Genomic DNA, 14,272 nt, shown 5'->3' on the forward strand with positions numbered 1-14,272 from the left:
ACAGAACCGGGAGGTCTGCTTGGCATGCTTAAGAAGCAAAAATCAGACCAGCGCACACACACGCCTCACACCCTGCACCACAGGACATTTGAGGGGGGAAACCTCAAAGAGAGCTACTGCTGAATGATGGGATCAACCTCTGCTCTTTATTTTTTCCTGTTTCTGCATCCGAAGTGTGTGTGTGTGTGTGTGTGTGCGCACAAGTCCGCCTTTGCGTCTCTTGGCCTCAAACCGCAAATCTCTCCTCGTCGCGCTCTCTGTCTCACTCTACCTTTCCCCTAAACACCGCTAACAGTGTCTGCGATTGTGTAAAGTGAAGTCGGGGGAGATAAAAGGCTCCCAGCGCTCTTCACGGTGGAACTGAGCAGAAAATAAGCAGCCACCGAGTCCTCCTATAAACAAACGCGCAGTGGAGTCGGGAACCCAAGCGTATGAGTGCGCTCGGCTCCTCGGGCCCCTGAGACGCGCACGCATTCCCGCGTGGTGAAACATCGCACACATACAGTAGGTGAGAAACAACTAACTGACAATCCGGCTCTTTAACGTCAAAGCTATGGCACTCGGTGCAGCAACCTCACCGTAACCACTCATTAAAGGAGTATTGGTTCTCAGCATAGGACCTCCCAGGGGGACATAAGATAAATGGCGTCATGGTAAGATTACAAGACAACAAAACAGGACAAAGTGAGCTGCGTTTTTGCCTTTGAACGTTTTCTAATCTATGTTGTTTTTGTGATATCCAGGAACCTTGAAATTAGACACTATTACACCAAAGCAGTTGGCAAACCTACCATGTTTTTTGTTTTGTTAAAAAAAACAAAACCTAACAACACCCAAATATTGATCAGAATCAGTCATTTCTTTGCAGTTTTTGGATAAATTATAATATATTTTCAGTGCAGCTGTTTTCAAAGAGGGCCTGCTTATTCAAATGTGTTTTAAAACCAGACAAGGGCTCAGCAGATGTGCTTAAACTAATTATGATGCTGTTCAGTCTAGTCTGCTAACGTTTAACATGTCTTAGCCAGAGGAGGAAGGAGTCGAGAAACCGAACGAGGGAGGGAGGAAGGTAGAGAGAGATGCAGGGAGAGAGGCAAGGGTATAGCAAGTAAAGGATGCAGGAAAGGAAGCTTGAGGCTGTTTGCAAGGCCTGTGAGACCTGAGTCCGGATATGGCTTGTAAGTGCAAGGAAGAGTCAATTACGTGCCTCCCGGCTAACACATGCTCACACGCGCACGCACGTCTGCACTCACACACACACACACATGCAGAGAGACAAAAAGACGAGTGGAAACTCTTTTTTTTTTTTTTTTTTTTTTAAACATCACAGCTGCTGCTGAGTGAAACATACCCAAAAAAGGGAACATGCTGTAAACATTCATTGAACAGACCACACTTTGTATCAATGGAAATATATAACGGTCATGACTAGGTGTGTGTGTGTCTGTGTGTGTGTTGGTGCCCATTCCAGGGGTACCGGCAGTAAGTGAGTCATGACTTTGACATTTCCAAGCAGCCTAGTGTATTACATCGTCCCTGCTGTGCAACAGGACAGGCTTTTATCGTCCTCATTCATTTGCTGTCTGTGGGCAACCGGTAACCTTTGCAAACTGGCACATGTGCAGGTAATGAAGTCCTCCACATGGACACTTTATCCACAACTTAAAAACCCGCCTGTGTGAAGTGGATCTTTTTCTTAAGTGCTTGTGTATATTTTTTTTCTTTCAGATGATTGTTCTAATGAAGTTCACAAATTCAAAGGAGCTGTTTGGGCATTTAAAACGTCACAGATTAATGTGTCTTTACAGCACGCAGCCTCAGAAATCACCTGAGGAGGAACAGCTGTGTTCACACAGGTATCGACCCTGGGAACCAAATAAATCTGCGAGCACGTGTTTTAACATCTCTGGCACGAAGCGTCTGGCCTGCTTAAACAGATTTTCACTCGACCGTGCCCGTGCCAGGCCAGGCCAGGCCAGGCCAGGCCAGGCCAATCACAGCTGTTTAATATCAGCCGGCTGCAGCACGATGATTGACGTCTCTGCACGCTGTAGTGTGTTTACATTTTTCTGTCTGTTCAGCTGTGGCCAGATGCATTCAGACTGATTCACATTTCCACACTAGGCAATGCAACACTAGTTGTGTCTAAGTAGAAAAGATAATGAGGTAGAAGCCTGTCTTTATATTTAGTTTTTTTCTTTTGTTGCTGCCTTTGTGTTTGGATAGTCTACATATTTTACCCCAGCTGAGTAGAGGTATTGAAATAAAGAAAACCAAAGACTTCAGGTAGAAATTTTGCATTAAAGCAAATATAAGTTTGTGGAAAAGCTTTCATTTTTCATTCTCACACTGGGACTTTCCCACAGCAGCACAATCACGTTGTGTATCTGTAAAACAGTTTGGTACAGAGCGTCATTGTTTTCCTCACAGAAAAAAATGACTTTTTGCAGAGTAATTTGTAAACTTTGTCCAAAGTGTTACGGACAAAGCGCTGTTGAAACACACGTTTCAACAGGATTATCAGCGATCATGCCCTTTTTATGAGAAACCCATTTTTTCTATGATTTAAACAAAGACAATCTGGCATTTCGCTTTCCATTTCTTTGATTATTTCTTTGGGCTTTTTCTCTTTGTTAGATTGGGCAGTGAAGCAGAGACAGGGAGAGATTGGGGAAAGATACACAGGCCTGGAGTCAAACACAGGCTGCTGCATTTAGAGATGAATACCTGCTCAACCTGTGATTCTATTTGTAAATTACTTCAGGCATTTATGAGTAATTGCAGATAACCAATAATACCTGTGTGTATATGTATATGCATTTGATAAATGAGCTTTCCCTACCGGCAGCAGATGACGGCTTTGCAGGACAATGCCAAATCAAGGAAGGCCTGGCGGAGCTCAAAGGACAGGGCGTATTTCAATGTCTGGCCATCGATGATCAACGCCAGCTCGTTTTCCTTCTTCAGAGACTCGCCGAGGGAAGAGCAGTGAGCTGTCAGCGTGTCACGAGTAGCCTGCAAGAGGACAAACACACAGAAGGGAGGACTGAGTTTGCCATTAAAGTCAGCAACTAACTCATAGCTACCCTGTAACCATGAACTCACTACTAATCGCCAAACATCTTGGATCTTTATCTGCGCCATAACCAGTAATAGCTCTAAATCAGACTCGGTGTTACGCGATCTTGCCGCAGAGCTTTCAAACAACCGCATTTCCAGGTTTTTTACGTTTTTGTGGCCTCGCAAAGTAGTAAAAAAATGTAAATCGCACACATCAAAAAACACAGAGACCAATTTGTTGAAAGGTCAAAACCGCTGGCAGTAAATTGAAGACATACGCTGCATGCGCTGGTCGCGCAGTTCGCTTTCATCTGGAGAAACTATTTGCTTCTGTGTACACCAAACAATTAACAACGCCAATATAAAGTTCACAGTTGCTCTAGACTTCATCACTACATGCTGATGGTATGAAGTCCTGGAGGCATTTTCATCGTGTAATTAAATCCTAAAGCTTCTCCTCACAAAGCAGCAACAAAAGAGAGAGAGAAAGAGAGAGAGAGAGGCACATAACAAGAGGGGAAAAGGTAACAAAGACAGATGAGGTAAACTAATGTCGAGACGGGGCTAAATGCATCATTCACATGTATGTGTACATGTGTTTGTGTTAATGCCAGCTCGCCTGCAGGCCAGTAGTTTGGGGCAGTTTTGATGGAGCTCCTGATAATAGAGGAACAGGGATTAATAGAGAAAATAAACATCCCACCGGGATGTAATGAATTCCATGTGGAGAGGCAGACGTGCTACAAGCCTTCCTGCTCGCCACCACACGCACACATCCTATTGTTAACTGCGCCTTTAGCTTCCAAATAGAAGCTGATAACCGGTGAGAAATGAATCCATAATCATCCAACAAACAGAGACGGCTAAGACAAATCAGAGTCGCAGCTCTGACTTTGTGGCGACTTGTTTTACATTCAGGATTTTGCCAGGTGGACTCGGAAAAGCGGAAAGCCAATCAAAACCACTCCAGCGTTAAACAGATGGAGCTTGAATGTTTTATCCATCAAGTGGAGCAAACAGCTCGCTAGCTCTACCTGGGGACAGTTTTGGTAGTTTTACATGTGGAATTCAGATTATTCCCGTAATAAACGAGGAATGACGTAAAATGAAATGACCTATAACAAGAAGTGTTTGTGGAAACATGAGTAATAGAGCTGAATACATGGCGAGCTGCTACACAAGACAAAAACTCTAGACACAAAAGTGCGCAAACACTTGAAGATTTGGCGCCGGTAAGAATCCGCTCGGGCCCTCGCAGCGGGTTATTGGCACCCGTCTGACCTCAGAGGATCCCGTGACTGACAGAGAGACGACCCCTCTGTCCACTGATCAGCATGCGCTAGAGACGACGCAGATAACACGCTCACATATACATGCATGTAACGCAATCATCTGAACAATGCCGCCTCTCTTCTTCTCGCCAAATAGCGATGCACACATGCGTACCCTCGGCACACAAGCGTCCCTCCTCTCCCCAAAAATTCCCTGCTCTTGTTTTCTCAGCCTGAGGCTGTGTGTTTTTCTTTGTATGCCGGAATTCCTGTTTGCATTCACCTTTTTTTTTTCCCCAAACAGGGGGAAAGGAAAACAAAAGCATAATGAAAGGATTAAAGGAGATTATAGGTTGTCTGAGTTCTGAATCTAAAAGGTGGCTCTCGTGTGTGTCTGGCTGTGTCTTTGCATCTTGTTTTTAGGGGAGAAAACCATGTGTATGCATGCATGAGAGTATATGATTGCATGTAGGCACGTGTACGCATGCAGTGTGTGTGTGAGAGATGGAGACTGGACAAAAACGTTTCCCTCAGCTCATCACAGCATGAGGACAGGAAGTAAACCCCCTCTCCCTACTTCTAATGTTATATTAAAATAATTTATTACTGTTATTAAAAAAAGCACAACAGTCATTTATTTTTATTTTAAAAAGTCAACAATGTCTGTTTCTGATGAAAAAAAGTGACTAATTACAGCACTGTGGAAAAAATCTTGAGCCACTCCCTCATTTCTTTACGTTTTGCTTCCAAGGATCTCGGATGGAATTTTATGAAGTGGTCTTGAGCAACAGCTCTCCTGCCATGTTTTTCTTTGGACACTGGCTGCTTTTTCACTCACTTTCAGTCCAGAACCTAATCATTTTCTTGGGAATCGTTTTAGTTTGTTTAAGCCACTTAACACTGACCGCTGACCTGTGAATCACTCAACCATAAAAAAAGACACCCAACTCAAGGGATGAACCAGTGTTCTGTCTGCACATTTGTTCCAATTTCTTTCTTTGAATCTCTGAAAAATAACAAAATAACACACTTTGACAGGCACAAAATAGCATTTTTAAACAAACAAGGTGATTCACAGGTCAGGACAGTACAACAGTGTGTGTTTACAGGCCACGAAGAAGACTGTATTTTAGCCAGTGGTGATGGAGATCTTATTAAAAACTACTGAAGTTACGAACACAGAAAACTACCATCAGAATTTGATCTACCATATAATATCATCTGGAAAACATCTGATCTACAACAACTTCATTTTAATGATCCCAAACACACTGCCAATGCAGTTAAACCATGCCTTGATATAAAAAAAACACAGTGAAACACTATCAGTCATGGATCGGCCTCCCCAGAACTCAGCATTATTGAAGCAGTGTTGGATCATCTTGACAGAAAACAAAAGGCAGCCAAAATCCAAAGCAGAGCTTTGAAGCTCCTTTAAAAAACCTGGAGAACTATTCCTGAAGTCTACATGAAGAAATGACGAGAAAGCTTCCAAAGACAGTTCAGGCTGCGTTGGAAAATAAAGGTGGTCATAGCAAATATCGACTTTCAAGCTCATTAGAATTGTACAACCTCTAGTTGCCTTATATACTGTGTTTCCATGTATGTTTGCATGTTTCAATAAATCACTGCACGTCTCTCCTGTTCCCTCTCCCTGAGCCACCCCTCAAAACGTTTGCACAGTTCTGTAGCTATATTAGATATAAATTGCACAGATTTCTGTCTAATCAGATATCACTATCAGACTCACTGCCTTTGCTGTACATATGGATCATGCTTACTGCACGAGGTCCATTCTGAGCCAGGGGTGGACAGGCACAATGCAAAGTAAAACACCAACCAATGACGTCTTGCAGAACGGTTTGTGGGTTTGATTTTTGAGGATTTCCTCAACATGACACGATCGAATGTGTTTGGAGACAGTCTACATTTTCTCATTCATGTTCCAGTTTACTTAGTGGAAGCAAAAACATCCAGATTATACACCGTATCTGACATTTATCATTGCCTTAACCAGATTAAGTATCAGATCATGAAGGTGGGAGGGATGGGAGGTGGTGGGGTGGGGGTGTTAAGCGTTACTAGTACAGCACATTGACTTGTCACAGCAAGTTTAGCCAACATTTCACTGGCAGTTAAAACAGGACATAATGAGCAGACAGGTCCTGCAAAGAGTCGTAGAAGTTTAAAAAGGCGACTAAGGTACAGTAGCTAGCTCCTAAAGCTAAAAAGTATCCGTTTCCAGAACAGAAAACTACAATAAAAATGTTTTCTTCCTGACTAAACATTGTTATGGATCCTTTTGAGCTGTTTTTGTGTTAAGACAATCTTCTAACACTTTCCCAAAGGAAAGAAAAAATCCTGGAGGAAAAATAATGCAATATGTTGTAGTTTCTCTATTTCTCACGCTAAAATGTTCTATCTTTGGAGACCCTGGAGGAAAAAAAGTGTAATTCTTTGATTGCACCACTTGCAAAATGACAGATCTCATTAGCAAGCATTTTAGATTCCAAACTAAATGTTTATTTTTCATATGCATCTGGTCTGGAAGAAACCAGACACTCTCTAACCTCTAAACACACACACACTCCATGCACACACTCTTTGCACACTATGCTCACAGGCCCTTCTGCGTGGAATTTTATCAGGTTTATATTTGGATCGCAAAATGAGCAGGATCATAGAGGCGGTTTGAGATATCGCAGGTCGCCTTCCCTTATTGCACACTTTACCGCAGACAGCGCACGCAGAAACAAACGTGCACGTCTCTCCCTTTATATAAATGAACGCAAGGAGGACGCTTGAATTTGATTCATTCCAGGCCACCTACTCCAAAGATGGCGTAATCACTCGCCCCGTCATGATAAATGTCCTTCGAGTGTAAAATATACAAAACAAAGGCGACTAAAGAGAGAAGAAGTTTAAAAAAAAATACAAGGAAAGAAGGAAAGACAGAAGGCGAGGAGTGTGAAGCAGACGCAGGGGAAAACTCAAACACAGAGAGCCGCTGAGTGAAAAGAAGGCGGAGAAGGATGTGCTCGTTTTTGCAGTGCACAGTCTGTCACCGGTAAGATTTAATACACTGTTTAATTATCATATTGTGCATCTGTGCAAACATCCACATCCTCTGCTGCTGGAGCTGGAAGCACACGGGAACACATGTTAGGCTTTAACAAAAAGGCGCCTGCTGTTTAAAAACTTCTACAACCTTGAAAAATGTAAAAAACATTTAAAAGAAATGTCGGAACGACAGAGAATGCAAGTTGAGGCACAACAAAATGTGCGTGTCTGCATTTGCACGCGTGCATAAAAATGATGAATGAGCAGAAGACAGGCGTTGTTTGTTTAGGAGTTGTACTGCGGGCAGTGTGACGAGGGCCTGGGGATTGTGGGAAAGCTGGATGAAATTTATGTTCAGGACTAACAAGGTGATGAGGGCAACATGTGCCACTGCTTCTTGGGTAAACTGTGCAAAGTATGTGTGTGGATTCAAAGTCAGATGTATGGAGGTAATAAGAACGAGACTTCTCTAATGACTGCACAGAAACAGCCAGGGCAAAGATGTGTGTCAGGCTGTGTGTGTGTGGCATGTGATTTTAAGGTGACAGATGGCGCTTGTCACAGCTTCAGTGCTCGCAAACCGTTTACCCAGGAGGCATTGCTCACAGGGTTTGTTTTGATGAGGAGGAGGACCAAAAGGAGATCGCGTTACCACTCACTCATCGCCCTCACATGGTTCAAGCCAAACTCCTCGCCCCCTCTTTTTTTTCTAAGTCTCGTCCTCCGGTCGCTTCCAGATTGTCTATATCATACATAAAGCACAATAAACACACTCTCATGTTTGCGCAAAGATGGACACAGATTTTGCCGCTCTTCTTGACTCTCTGTCTAAAACACACACACATATTTGCTGTTACAAAATCACACAGGGTGTGTGGTCAAATCCTGTGCGAAGAGAGAGCGCTGACAGATGTGGAGGCAGCAGCGCGAAGCAGACGAAACGGAGAACGGGGCTCGGTGGGGAAGAAGGGGAGAGGAGAGGGTGTCGCATCTGCTGGCCTAGATCCGCTGCAAAGATCATCCTGCCTACGGATAAGAGAGGGTGTGAAAGACGTGAGACTTTAAAAAAAAGAAAAGAGAACAAGTGACACAGCTTCTGCATTCACTCATGTCCAAGTCGCACTTTTGAGTTATTTTAAGTGTCAGAGAAGTGTCGCCGAAGACGGCGGTGCTTTCATCTGTGTCATTCACGACCAGAGCTCTCTGAGGCTGTCCCGATAAGAAGGCACGACTGTCATCAGCGCGCGCACTCGCATGTTTCTCGTCTTGCAAACATGTGAAGATTAATTCGATGTTTACGGGATGAGTAAACAGCGATGACAAAGGGATGTCATCCTGTGTCGTTTTTTTGCTGCGTTGCATTTACAACCACTTTAAAGTGCGTCCGTCCTGCAAACACCGCAAGCTTGAAGGCATATTTTATATCGCTACGCGTGGCGCTTCATTTATGTTTCACGTCAGCCAGCTGTGACTCTTCCTGCCTATGTGTGTAAGTTGCATTTTTGACCTGCAGCCAAATGAAATGTGTTTGTTCAACCAACAAACAAGTCCATCTGAATCAAAACAGTATCTTTTTCTTTTTTTAAACTCAGACTTATGAGATTCTGCCTTTTGTCCTGACCCTGCTGCACAAGAAAGTTGGAACAAACTACAGAAGAGCCTCCCTAGAGCTGGTGAACATTTGAAATCTTGCTCAAGGACACATCAGCAGGGTGAATTGTCCCCATTAAAGTGAACGGAGGCCAAACTTTGAAGCTTAAAAATAGATTTCCTGCTAAGTTGTTTTAATTTATTATCAAAAGAAAAACACTGAATCATATTAAAGATCACTTCCTGGCATGTTTCAGGTTTTACTTTGAAAAATATCCAGTGGCTGCTTACGTGTTTATATCAGACTTTTTCTCCTTAGTTTTAGCTGCAATGTGATTTTATTTAACTCTCATGTATAGAAAAATTTTACTTCTGTATGAATACAAAGTTTTCTTTTCTGACCTTTTCTGAAAATCAGTTGCAACGGGTCTTACAGAGTGGCAGAAGGTTGATTCTCTTAATCTGGACTTCTTCGGTCTCAGCTGACTTACAGGTTTCCCCAATCCTATAAACATTACATTTGCACAATGACTGAAACCAGCCCACTGAATGAACAATGGGCTGTGAGGCCAGTTCCTTGATCATTAAAATGCAAAAATGTTCTTACGGAGTGATTAATCCAAATTTAAAGCTTTTTGGTTTGAATCATCGTCAGTATGTAGCCATAGATCGGCCTCCCCAGAGCAGAGACCTCAGCAATATTAAAGCTATTCCTGAAGACTACTTAAAGAATTTACAAGAAAGCTGTTTAAGAGAGTTCAGACTGTGTTGAAAAATTAAGGTGGTCACACCAAATATTAACCTTTAAGCTTGTTAGAACTGTACAAACTCCTTCCTTTATATACTATATTTCCATGTATAAATGCACATGTTTTAAGAAATCTCTGCACTAATTTCCAATTTTCCTAGCCCTAAAAAACCTTTTGATAATTACATTTAGTCCAAGTGAAAGTTCAGTTCTGAGATGGAGTACCACAAACCCATCAGGCTTGAAACTGTACACGATCAGCGTGGGAGACAGTCTGCTAAAATATATTTTACAAACCAGTTTAGGATTGATCCGCTTACAGCGCTAAGATTAGTTTTCACCCTTGTGTCCTAATAGGCAATTCCCAGTGTAGAGTACCCTCGTTACCTTAACGTTAAATGCTTACCCCATCAAATTCAATTGATTTAGCATCTAAGTGGCCTGCATGTTATCTGACCAGCAGTTCCCCAAATCTAAGAGCTTTCAGACATCACTTTGCTAATTTTGACAGAGTAAACTTTACCAGTCAGAGCTTTACAATTCAGCATAATGCAAGAATCCAAAACAATTAAAAGTGCACAGCTTTACACTTAAATTCATAATCGTCACCAACAATAAAATCCATTCAGACCAGTAAACCATATTATGGAGGGATCATGCCGGAGACAAATCCAATTACTCTACAAACCCACAGTCCAGGAAACACACCATCTGCACACTGACTTATATGAGGCTAGAAAATTCTGAATGTAAACACAGAGATCTCTTTATGAATGCTTACCACACAATACACACATATAAACAAATAAACTAATACAAGGGCACACACAGAGTGCTTAAACTTGAAATTTACGAGTCATAATCTCCCGTGTCTTCCATAAAAACAAACCGAGTAATGGTGATTATATTTGTGCGAGCGCACACATGGGACTCAGGGAGACTGTCTGAAAGACAGGGACACATGACAGCAATCAAGCCACTTAGGTGAAGCAGTCACACAAGGAGGTTGAATGCAAAGAACACATAACTGGGGTTAGAAAATCTAATCGAGAGTAAAGGAATGTCTCAGATCTCAAAATAGCAACAGGATCATAAAGTGACTGAACACATAAGCTGTGTTCATTCTTCTGGGATTTAGCTTGAAATAGGAAATGATAAAAGAAGGAGAGACCACTGTAAGAGCACTGAAAGCGCTGTATGTGGAAGAGACCGAGGGGCAAAGAAGCGATAGCGCAGTGTTTGTCTCTTTTCATCCCTTTCTCCAAAGAGGACACCAGAGACTTTAATTACCTGCACCTGTGAACACACAAAGAGCCCCACCCACCGATCTTGGCTGCAGACCACACCCTTGTTCCCACGGTAACCTTCTTAAGACCCCCACCACACAGCCCACTATCTCCTAAAAGTCAACAAAAAGTCTCAACGCTGTACAAAGTATCCAGAGGCACGAAGGAGGAGGAAGAGGCCTGCCTACTCACGTCCAGCGAGTCCTCGTTGACGATGATGAGGGACATGCCGTGTGTCACCAGGCGACAGGAGTAACCTGAGAAACAGAAACAGATAAGTGGAGGGTAGAGGAGGAGGAGGAGGAGGGTTTTCTCAAACCCAAAACACAGGTGAAAACTCGACACAGTCCTGGCTCTCACACACACACACACACACACACACACACACACACACACACACACACACCAATATGAGTTCCTTCACCAGCCTGTGACCAGCCTTATTTCCCTGCAGTAAATCAGGAAATCAACGCTCATACACACTTTGACAAGATGATCTGCGCCATCTCTGAGGATGCCCCAGCTTTTAAACTTGGAGCGACAAGTGTCAGCTCACATTTTCCTCTTCCCGTCATTGTTTTTTTGGACGTCTGCCACCAACTTTCTCCACGACTGCCAAGACACTAAACCCACTCATGTCACCCCCAGACGGTGGCTACACTGGTCGCAGGCACTTTCCACTTAGAGAATGGAGGCATCTCAGGCATCTCACAGCCCGCATAACGCCTGCTATTCTTCCAGCCATGATTTCATTAACTCCACAATACATTCAGTTTGCTACGCTGTTGCACATGAAACTGCAGCAGCACGTTTACTTGCTAAAAGCAACATTTTACCCTCACATTGTTATTTAAGCGTCTCTCACCTATATTGATGGCAGTCTCCTGCTTGTCTCCAGTGAGGACCCAGATCTTGATATCAGCCCTCATCAGAGTGGCAATTGTTTCTGGCACGCCAGCCTGGAGACGGTCCTCGATGGCTGTGGCACCCAACAGCATTAAGTTCTGTTAGAGGAGCAGAGGAGCGTGAAAGACATGCAGACATATTCTGTTAAAAAGAAATAAAGTTAGACTAAAAGAGAGGGAACAAAACATAGCACAGAATACTTAACGAGGTTTTAAAAACAATCATATTTAGGCCAGAAATAGACATCACCAGAGTGTACGTGAGGGCTCTTTTTCCCCAGACGGCATCATCCACGTCTAATTTGAGGGCGAGAGCGATGCCAGCGGATTCGGTTCAGCTCACTTTAGATTTCTGTACCAACTTTGTTTCTCCATGCCAAGACATAACCCTCCCCCCGCTTTAATTTGTTCAGCATTTATATGCACGTGTACCCTCATTAGACACACTCGGACATACACAAACACATGCACAGACACACAAGTTAACACTAATGTGTTGTTGACTCCAGTTTTATGGGGCTTTTGGCATGCTGGTGAAGGTAATTACCCTTGCGGTCTTCCAGTCAAACCTAACCCCCTCCTCTTGCTTCCTCTTTCTTTCTTTCTTTTAATTTCTTCACTTACTTTTCTCACCTTGCCTCTCTCCTCTAAAACCTTGATTTCCCCACCAAACAATTCACTGCTCTACTGTTAATCCCCATATCCTCTTATTTATCCTTTTTTTTAAAAACCAAAACAGCAATTCACTTTCACTATGTTCTACCTGTGAGCACAGACTAGCATTTAAATCATGATTATTTTTTAAATGCCTTAAAAGGTGACTTCAACTGTGTTTTCCAAATAAAAAAAAACAACAACATAATGAATACCTAAAGAAATGGCACCAGCTCCAGTCCCAAGCGTGGCCCTAAATGGAGCCACTCTGCCACCTGCTGGCCACCAAGCAGCATTTCGTTCTCTGCATGAGTGAATCACACTGTGAATTTATCAGATCAATACTTCCATGTCTCCTCAATCTGACTGTATTTTTATTCAGTTTATTGTTAGTTTACCTCAGTTTTTCAGCCTTTTCCAAATATTTTGCTTACAATCTTTCAGCCACGGTGCAACTAAAAGGATCAAAGCCTCAGAGTTTGTTCAGACGAGCAACACTTCAAGCTGCACTGTGTCATACGGACTAGCGTGCCTCACTCTCCTCACGTCATATCCCAAACATGCCCTCCCAAATTAGCAGTCTATTTAAGCTGCAAAATGTGTCATCTCTCCCTCTGACAGCACCACTGCTGCCACCCTGCATTGCTGCCTGCTGTTTTGACCACTCCACCACGCCAACATCCATCTGTAGGCTCCGGGCGGGTGGGGGTGGGGGGATTGCTCATCAGTCTCCAGTTTTACGTGTAGCATATTTGTGGAGAGTGATAACCACAACCATGCTTACCAACCAGACACAAAAATACCTCGGAAAATGCAGCAGGGTGAATAACTGAGAGACAGCTGTGGTCTGAAGTTTACACACTCATCTTGGGCTTGAATTTCGTGATAATCCGGGGCTTTTAATGACTTCTTTGAACTGTTGTTTTTCCAGGGTGGAATGACTGTACACTAGGCATCTTTAATGACTAAAAAACAATAACTGGGTGTATAACCTTGAATTCTTTTTGGATTTTCTCAGATCCACACAGGGTCAGAAGTAGACTGTCTTTTAACTTGACGAGACCAAGGCCCATTAACTTCTCATTAGTGATCATGACTGACTGCAACTGGTATTTTCTCTTTGGCAGCATAATTTTTTTTGTTTGACAGCACTCACTGGACTGATCAATACTCAAAACAATGGGGAAATCCAAGGAACCTGTACATTTACATAAACTTGGAAGATCTTTGGGAGCCATTTCTAATCAACTGAGGATTCCAAGATCATCAGTTCAGACAATTGTACATAATTACAATGTACAATGTATTTAATGCCACAACTTTAACCCTACCAGTTCTGCCAAGATGATATGTCCAATATTCAGCCAGAAGGTGAAGAAGTTTAATGTCAAAAAATATTTTCCCGGCCTTCAAGGTGTCGCGGATAAATACAACAGAATAAACCAACAGGAGGTCACCAACACACATCATTTTAGACAAAGAGATGTTGTGTTTACCTTTTCCAGCAGCTCATAACACTCCTCAAGCTTCTGAGCGCGGTCTTTGATTATGGTGCTGACACGATTATATTCCTTTAACCACTCCTGATACGCTTCTTCCTCCAGGTCCACGTACGCAAAGCACAGTGTCCTCAAGCCTGAGTGGATGGAAGGAAGATAAGCTGGTCAAAGCCTTGTTACTGAGCTGAAATAGTTGCTG

General features: G+C 42.9%; 1 protein-coding gene across 7 annotated transcripts in view; it reads right to left on the reverse strand.

Moving 5' to 3' along the window:
* atp8a2 (ATPase phospholipid transporting 8A2) overlaps positions 1-14,272 on the reverse strand; it is a 48,506-nt gene that overhangs the window by 17,511 nt on the left and 16,723 nt on the right. For all 7 annotated transcript variants that reach the window (XM_085468392.1, XM_085468389.1, XM_085468388.1 and 4 more), the window contains 4 exons: positions 14,071-14,210; positions 11,881-12,019; positions 11,208-11,272; positions 2,843-3,015 (listed from right to left, as the gene is read on the reverse strand). In XM_085468392.1, coding sequence (XP_085324518.1) covers positions 2,843-3,015; positions 11,208-11,272; positions 11,881-12,019; positions 14,071-14,210 — 517 coding nt within the window. The remainder of the gene's footprint in view (positions 1-2,842; positions 3,016-11,207; positions 11,273-11,880; positions 12,020-14,070; positions 14,211-14,272) is intronic.

The sequence above is a fragment of the Copadichromis virginalis genome, linkage group LG9, assembly GCF_057382275.1.
Source record: "Copadichromis virginalis isolate Kocher_CV1m ecotype Utaka linkage group LG9, C_Virginalis_male_GT1.1, whole genome shotgun sequence".
NCBI classification, from domain to species: Eukaryota; Metazoa; Chordata; class Actinopteri; order Cichliformes; family Cichlidae; genus Copadichromis; species Copadichromis virginalis.